This window comes from Corylus avellana, chromosome ca9 (assembly GCF_901000735.1).
Source record: "Corylus avellana chromosome ca9, CavTom2PMs-1.0".
Classification (NCBI taxonomy): Eukaryota; Viridiplantae; Streptophyta; class Magnoliopsida; order Fagales; family Betulaceae; genus Corylus; species Corylus avellana.
In genome coordinates, this window is record NC_081549.1 from 4,194,315 (window position 1) to 4,203,676 (window position 9,362).

Genomic DNA, 9,362 nt, shown 5'->3' on the forward strand with positions numbered 1-9,362 from the left:
AATAGACACAAAATCCAAAGCTCTTATAAATTGGAAAAGAAAATGTGAAAGGGTTCTATTGGTGGTGATCAGGATTTCAGGCAACCTGCTTTATTCAAAAGTTGATGAACGAGAGTGGGAATTTGTAAGAGATAACGAGATATGGAAATTAAAACAAAATGAGGGTGACATCTTGCCCGCAATATTGTGGCTGAGTTACGATCAAATGCCAATTCACTTGAAGCGATGTTTTGCTTTTTGTTCTCCTTTCTCAAAAGACTACTTGTTCTTTTCAGATGATTTGATTTGAATGTAGATGGCACATGGATTAATACTTGAAACATCTGTTAGTAAAGAACAAGAGTTGGAAGACGTGTGGAACTTGTATATAAATGAGTTGTTGTCGATATCTTTCTTCCAAGACCTTGTGAGAAATCCTTCCCTTCCCTACTTGTATGGCGTTAAAATGCATGATTTGATCCATGATCTTGCAGATCTCGGTTGCACAAGGAGAGTGTTCAGTAGTAGACTTAGGCAACAAAGACATTTTTGGAACAGTTCGTCATTTGTCATTTTCAGCAAAAGACTTGAGTCAAAAAAGTTTCAAAATGCTTAGACAAGTAAACAAAGGTGCACACCGTTAGGTTCACAGCCAAACCACCTGTGCCCTTAGTTGAAGCATGTATATTGAGATTCAAGTACTTGCAATTACTTGATTTAAGTAATTGATCTTTTGAGGCGTTGCCAAGTTCTATTGGTACTTTAAAGTATTTGAAACATCTCGACCTATCTAATAATATAATAATCAAGAAACTTCCTAATTCCATTGTCAAGTTGCACAACTTGCAAACATTAGTGCTTAGTGGATGCATCAAACTTGAATGGTTGCCCAAAGATATAAGGGACATGGTCAGTCTCAGGCGTTTGTGTGTAACAACAAAGTATATGTGCTTGTTGGAAAATGGATCATTGAATTCTCTTCGGTTATTGAATGTAATGGGTTGTCTGAGATTGAAAGTTTTGTTTCAAGAAATAGACGGTCAGTGCCTCACCAACCATCGGACATTGATGATAGTTGATTGTGAATATTTGACCTCTTTGTCACTCAATATCAAGTGCCTAACTACATTAGAGTTCATGATAATTGGCAATTGTCCAAGGCTTAATTTGATGGGATGAGAAGACAATCAAGATCTTAAGTTGAGCCTCCGAACTTTTCATATTCATGATTTACCAAAGTCATGAAGGTTTTGCCGCAATGGCTCCAAAGATTTGCTAATACTTTGCAATAGTACCTACGCGTCGAAGAGTGTGAGAATATTACGACCTTGCCTGAATGGCTACCAACTCTCAAATCACTTCACACACTTGTGATTAAGAACTGTCCCAAGTTGTCATCTCTTCCGAAGGGGACACATGGTCTCGCTGCGCTAAAAGAATTGAAGATTAGCGAATTGAGTAGGAAATGCAAACTAGAAGATCAGCCCATGCCAAGATCGCTCAAGTACCTGAGGTTGAACTTGATAATTGGGTAAGGACAGTTCTTTCTTTCTTCTTCTTCTTCGGTTTTAAACTCTCAATATTCTATTGGTACCAACTCCAAAATTTGTCATGTGAATGTGTGTCTAAAATCCATATATCGAAATCCTTTTCGCCTTACTCGAATTTAATTGATGTAAACTTATCTCATGAAATGGAAAAAACATGAAAAAAAATAAAAAATTGGACTTTTGTAAATCAAAGAAGCTACACGATTAAGTAAAGTAACCAAAATGAGAAGAAAGAATCATTGTGTGATCACAGATCCATATAAAAGCTAGGAAATTCATCCATTAATTATATTTTGAATACATGATTTTGAGTTACTGGTATAACACACTGGTGAAAATATATCAGACAAGCCCCAATTTTTTTTTTTTTACATTTCCACATAAGAGGAGATTCGAACTAGTGACCACTGCTTTATAAGGAGTGATCTCTAGCCGATTGAGCTACTTTTTGGAGACGACAAGCCCGAATTCTATCAGCTTGAAGTGGCAGTTGGTAAGATTTAATTGTTATTAACTTTAATTTCTTTTGTAATCACATATATATTTTCTCTTTTTATTCTCCTCTTTATTGATTTAAATGTATATGTACAAGCCTTAATGCAAACTCAATTCAAAGATATAAATATATATATGTTCCTTCATTAGATTGTAAATATATATTTCTATTATTGTACGTGATTTGGATTAAGAGATCGATGTAAATAAATAAACATTTCTAACATTGTAATTCTAATTAAGATCATGCAAACAAACTCCCTCTTGGGGCCACACCTCCTCGTGTAAAAGCTTGCGATTTACTTTAATCCGTGTAGGAAAACTTTAAAGATGTAGAGAAATTTTCGAGAATGCAGTGCACGAGTCCGAAGTTTACTTTGCATGAGTGAATCTAAAGGGTCCTACCTTATTGAGGTTTCATCATTAAAAAAAAAATAATAATAAAATAAACCACATGGGGGACCAATATTTTACGAAATTTACTAAGAATGTGTTAGGTGTTGATGTGTGAAATAAAGTTAGTCCTATCTATTATAAAGCTATAACTCTAATTACTACAAAATATCCACATTCAAACAATTTTTTTCTTAAAATCCCATAACCCTAGTTCCTAGTTCCTACAAACTGCAAGATCAAGCCACCTCGCCCAACTATTATTTAAAAAGAATAACTTGTTAACTGTTTGAGCAGAGATGCTCCGAGCGAGATAGGGTGGGACTGAAAGGAGAAAGAATGAGAGAGTGGAAGACAGAAAGCGTGGTGTATGGTTGGGCTAACAAACCGGGTAGTTGGTAGTATAGTTGGGCTGCTATTTTGTCTAAAGGCCTTTTGTCTTTCATTTTGTCTAAGGGCTGCTATAATTAATTTCTTTTACGAGTCCTTTAATAGCTCACTAACGAACTATTAACAACTTACTAAACTAACTAATTCTACAAACATCTTCAAACCAAAATATAAAGCCTTGCTCTGTAAATGAGTAAACTTCTTTTTTTTTTTTTTCCTTTTTCTTCTAATAAGTAATTGGATGAGAGACTTGTCAAAGATCTTGATTGTAGATGTATTGTACTATATATTGTACATGGTTTCCTGATTAATATTAGATCAAGAAAATGGTTGGTCTAGTCTATTGCTCTTGTGCCTATTTGACCTCCAGGACTTGGTTAACATTTATAAACTTTATAACTTCATGGCGTATAGATGGATAGGCAATTTACTATTTTTAAAGGCAGCAACTCTGTAACCTTGACAATTTATATTTCTGATAATAGTTTAGCATACTCTTTGTTGCTTCTATGGGTGATAAAAAAATGCGATTTTAATCAAAATTGAGAAAAATGTATTATTTGAGAGTGCATTTTAAAAAAAATTGAAGAATAAAAATGAAAAAAAAAAAATCACAGTTTTAAAGGCTAAAAATTCACAACAACTGTTTAGTTGGATAATGCCTCCAATTTTTCCAATGATCAACTATACATTATATATGTTAAAGTATTAATAAAATGATTAAATTTACCCTTTCTTATCAACTTAAGCTTTTGCGATAAGTGGTGGTTTAACCTGATATCCGAACCATAGGTCATGATTCAAACACTGACTCCGTCAATTCACTCTCATTTAAATTAAATATTTCACGTGTTGGACACTTTCTTACCATGTTTTAGAAGAAGTGATGGTTTAATAATATATACTTCTTTGACAAAAGAATAAATGACACAATATATAGGAGAATAAAGAATAGCTTCACTCCAAGCCTTTTCAGAATGCATACTTCTTGAAAACACTGAATTGGAACCAAGTTTCTATACAATTAATGTCATATATGTAGGTATTCGATGAGTTCACCATCTTCAAAGGCAGAATATATACTTTTTATTTATTTATTATTATTATTTTATGAAAGAATAAGTAGGACAATAGGAGAATAAAGAATAACATTGCACCCACTTACACTCCAAACCTTTTGTTTGCATTTTCTCGAAATAGAAAAAGAATATATACTTGAATTAAGTCAGTTGCTTACTTCTTGAAAACGCTTGGAACCAAGTGAGTTCCTATAAAATGTCATATGCAGGCATGTTATTGAATTAAATCAGCTGCATACTAATTGAAAACACTTTTCTAAAGTTTAGCAAATAAAAACCTACTTCCTCTTCACCACCTCAAGAACATGGCTGAACTTGCCTTTGGCATCATAGGGAATGTCATAGAGAAGCTTGGGTTCGTTGCTTACCAAGAATTCTGCTTGGCATGGGGTTTCAAAAGCGATCTCGAAAAGCTTCAGCACACCATGTCAATCATTAAAGTGGTTCTCTTGGATGCCGAAAAGAAGCAAGCAAGCGACCCCCTGTTGAGACTCTGGATAGGGCAGCTCAACGATGTCCTTTATGATGCAGAAGATGTGCTTGAGGAGATTGAATACCAAGCTTTAAGGAAGCAAGTGGTGGCCACATATGGCAGCACTTCTACAAAGGTACGTCATTTCTTTTCATCCTCTATAACGCGTGCATTCCCTTTCAAACTAGCTCATAAAATAAAGGGAATTAGAGAGAGGTTAGATGCAATTAATGCTGAAAAGGATCAATTTAAACTCATGACCATAATACATGGAGATGCACATGTCATGCACCCGTTGAGGGACATAGATTCAATCTCATTTGTTCAGCCATCAACTGTAATTGGTAGAGGTAAGGACCAAAAAAAGATCATAAATCTTTTGATGCACCCAGATGGTAACAAAAATGTCAATGTAATTTCCATAGTTGGATTAGGAGGTTTGGGGAAAACTGCACTTGCCAAGTTGGTGTACAACGATGAACAAGTTGTTAGGCTTTTTCAATTGAGAATGTGGGTTTGTGTGTCTGAAGATTTTAGTGTTACAAGATTGATAAAAGAAATCCTTAAATCTGCATGTGGTACAATTGATCCTAATTGGAATGTGGATGCATTGCAAACTAAATTGAGAGATGTTTTAAGGGATACAAAATTTCTACTTGTCTTGGATGATGTCTGGAATGATGATCACAATAAATGGATTGGATTGAGAGATTTGTTAATTGGTGGTTGCAAAGGAAGTAAAATTATAGTGACAACACGTAGTAACTCGGTTGCCTCCGCTATGGAAACTGATTCCACATATAGTTTAGAAGGTTTATCCCAAGAGGATTGTTTGTCTTTGTTTGTGAAATGTGCACTGAAGGAAGGAGAAGAAAATCAACATCCAAACCTCTTAAAAATTGGAAAAGAAATTGTGGAAAAATGTAAAGGGGTTCCGTTGGCGGTGAGGACTTTAGGCAGCCTGCTTTACTCAAAAGTTGATGAACATGAGTGGGAATTTGTAAGAGATAACGAAATATGGAAATTAAAACAAAAGGAGAGGGACATCTTACCTGCATTGCAATTGAGTTACGATCAAATGCCAATTCACTTGAAGAGATGCTTTTCCTTTTGTTCTATTTTCCCAAAAGACTACATATTCTATTCAGATACTTTGATTCACATGTGGATGGCACATGGACTATTACTTGAAACATCTCTTAATAAAAAGCAAAAGTTGAAAGATGTTGGGGACTTGTATATAAATGAGTTGTTGTCAAGATCTTTCTTCCAGGATGTTGACAAATTGTTGCCTTGCTTTCCCTTGTATACCTTTAAAATGCATGATTTGATCCATGATCTTGCAATCTCAGTTGCACAAGGAGAGTGTTCAGTAGTAGACTTGGGAAACAAAGACATTTCTGGAACAATTCGTCATTTGTTATTTTCAGTAGAAGACTTGAGTCAAGAAGTTCCAAAATGCTTAGACAAGTTAACAAAGGTGCGCACTGTTAGGTTCACAGCCGAACTGCCCGTGCCCTTAGTTGAAGCATGCATCTTTAGATTCAAGTACTTAAGATTGCTTGATTTAAGTGAATCATCTTTTGAGGTGTTGCCAAGTTCTATTGGTACTTTGAAGCATTTGAGGAATCTCGACCTATCTAATAATAATAGAATCAAGTTACTTCCTAATTCCATCGTCAAGTTGCACAAGTTGCAAACATTAGTGCTTCTTGGATGTAGTGAACTTGAACGGTTGCCCAAAGATATAAGAAACATGATCGGTCTCCAGCGTTTGTCTGTAACAACAAAGTATACATGCTTGTTGGAAAATGGATCCTTGAATTCTCTTCAGTTTTTGGATGTAATTGGTTGTTCGAGATTAGAAGTTTTGTTTCATGAAATAGACAGTCAGTGCCTCACCAACCTTCGGACATTGATGATAGGTGGTTGTGAAAGTTTGACCTCTTTGTCACTCAATATCAAGCATCTAACTGCATTGGAGTTCATACTAATTTCTGATTGTCCAAGCCTTAATTTGATGGGAGGAGGAGAAGACAATCAAGATCTCAAGTTGAGCCTCCAAACTTTGCTTATTGAAGGTTCACTAATGTTGGAGGTTTTGCCGCAATGGCTCCAAAGATCTGCTAATACTTTACAATACCTACACATCGTAGGTTGTGAGAACATTACGGCCTTACCTGAATGGTTGCCAATTCTCAAATCACTTCACACACTTGTGATTCAATATTGTCCTAAGTTGTCATCTCTTCCGGAAGGAACACATCATCTCACTGCCCTAAGAAAATTGGAGATTAGAGGTTGTCCTAAATTGAGTAGGAAATGCAAACGGGAAGATCAGTCCAAGGTCGCTCATGTACGAGAGATTGAACTTGATGATGACACAAGGAGTACTTCAACAGAAGAAGAAGATGATCAGGTAAGGGCCGTTCTTTCTTCTTCTTCTTTAATTTGGTCTTAAACTCTTAATGCTCGATTGATTCAAACCCCAGTATTTCTCATATAAATGTGTGTATTATTCGAATTTAATTGATGTAAGCTAAAATGAGAAATATCTCATGAAATTGTTTATTATTCATTAACTAACATTATATATTTTGAATACATGATCTTGAATTACAGGCCAGTATAACACTCTGAATATATATCAGACTAGACCGAATTCTAGCAACTTGAAGTAGTAGCTGGTAAGATTGGATTGTTATTAACTTTTCTTTTGTAATCACATATATATTTTCTCTGTTTTATTCTCCTCTTTATTGATTTATATGTATATGTACATTTTGCAGCTTCCATGCCATGAGTTTCGCATGCATGCATAAGATGCAGTCAGTGCAACTGCAAGCCTCTGAATTGAATGCAAACTCAATTCAAAGTAATGCATATGTTCCTTCATTAAATTGTAAATATTTTCTATTATTGTAATTTGGATTAAGAGATGTAAATAAATCAACATTTCTATCGTTGTAATTCTAGTTACGATCATGCAAACAAATATTCATTTCCATTCTACTTTTCAATGAGAATGTAAATAAATAAATGGGATATTGACTTGTATACTTTTGAGACAACCTTAATTAGTTTCATCTTGATCAAGATGTTCTTCATTTTAATTGACAGTGCAAAGATCGATCATTAATTATTTCGTTTTTTTACATCGGAAAATTCGATTTCCATGAAAGCAATCATTGTTGTCATGTTCATTAATTAATAAATTTCGATGATGTTGGGTTCCCATGATTGAAGTCTACAATATAAGGGAAGAACACAAATATAATCCAACTGGAAAAACACTGCGAACAAGTTTGAAAAAGGAACATGCAAATATGCTGAAGTACTATTCTAATAAATTTATCTTTTATATCTCATTAACGATTTCTTTTCTTGTTCTATAATATAATAACCTAACATGTTAAGTAAAGTAATCAATTGTTATAAGGGAAAATTATTAATTTGGTCCGTGAAATTTAAAGTTGTATCAAGCTGATCCTTCGGATATCAAAAGTATCTTAAAGATAAATGAGGTAATTAAGTTAACTATCTAAAATGGTCATTGTCGCTTACATGTGGGGATTGGAATAAGATCCTCTCCGTTTCATTTGAAGTGTGAAATCATGATTCTAATTTTCAAAATTGGACTTGGTATACGATACAGACATGTGTCAATTTCCCTTTCATTGCTTTTGCAATTTGCACATTGATTGAAGGCAAATCCAAATAAGGAGATCGTTTTCAAAAAGGAAACTTTTTACTTCCTTCGGACGGGGAATATCTTGCCACCTTGATTTAGACCATTTCTTATTTTATGGTCCACCTTCATTTTTTAGTATATTGTCAAGGAATCTCCCATTGCAACTTGGAAGGCTGAAAAGCACCCTATAACTTTTTTCTTTTCTTTTAATTTTTTATGTATTAGTCTATTATTTTGGTTCAAGTGGCTTGGGAATCTCCTCCAATGATGATATAATTAAGATTACAATTTTGAATCTATATTTTGATCCCTAAAAATCACCTCTCCAATTCCAAAGGGTTGAACTTGACTTCGCAGTTGGACTAACATAATAGAAACTGTCAAGTCTGTACTATGAGATGAAAGCATAATAAAGAAGTGGTTTTTAGCTCTTTAATCAAATGCATTAGAAAAATGCTTAAACTCACGTCATTATCCCACAGTTATCTTTCCCTGCTAAAGTAACGAGGTCTACTAGTCCTTGATTTTTATATGTTTTGTAATATAAAGGAGAAACCAGTTCCTTATAACAGGAAAGTAAAATAGCTAGTCTAAACAAAAAGTAAAATTACTATTTTACCCTTATATTATAAGAAACCAAATATTTTTTCGGTTCAAACAAATCGAAGAGATTTATGGTCCATAGAAATTAGGTCTCCAACATTTACTCAATCCATTAATGATTATTTATTAAATATTTCAACAATGCCTACAATTTTAGACTTTTTTTTTTTTTTTTTGGGTGCGTGTGTGGGCTAGCAATTTGAGACTAGGGGCTTCTTTCAGGTACCTTTTGATTTTCAGCGGCATATCTATTGCCGTGGAAAATTGGTGAAGCACGCGCGCGTGGGCGTGGGCTTGGGCGTGCAGTACCCAAATAACACCCTATCGGAGAGAGTTCCCCGATGCACCAGTGAGTGACTATTAGGCTGTAAACCACCCCACTTGAGATAACTAATGTGATTCTAGGCTGACAGCACGTGATCTGATTTTTTTTTTTTTTTTTAGCAACATGTCATATATATATATTTAATTTTTTTTCCCTTTCACACACACACATACATATATATATATATATATATATATATATGGCTTAATCATACTCAAATAAGCCTTTTATAAATTTATAATCTAAAATTAGAAAATATATATATATATATATATATTAACAAGTTCTGAAGGTCACATGCCCCATGTGGTGCATGCATGTGAACTGATCTATTCTGCACAATAGTCATATTTATAGAGCACACGGAGGGGTCCATTACTACGTG

General features: G+C 34.3%; 1 protein-coding gene across 1 annotated transcript; it reads left to right on the top strand.

Moving 5' to 3' along the window:
- The first annotated feature begins 4,191 nt into the window (after positions 1-4,191).
- On the top strand, positions 4,192-7,180 carry LOC132191756 (putative disease resistance protein RGA3). Its single transcript, XM_059606845.1, has 2 exons — positions 4,192-6,777; positions 7,148-7,180. Exons 1-2 carry the CDS (start codon positions 4,192-4,194, stop codon positions 7,178-7,180), a joined length of 2,619 nt encoding a protein of 872 aa, XP_059462828.1.
- Positions 7,181-9,362: the final 2,182 nt, after the last annotated feature.

Coding starts and splice junctions, on each gene's coding strand:
- LOC132191756 (XM_059606845.1), top strand. CDS start 4,192: ATGGCTGAACTTGCCTTTGGCATCATAGGGAATGTCATAGAGAAGCTT. Junction 6,778..7,147: donor CAGAAGAAGAAGATGATCAG/GTAAGGGCCGTT, acceptor TACATTTTGCAG/CTTCCATGCCATGAGTTTCG.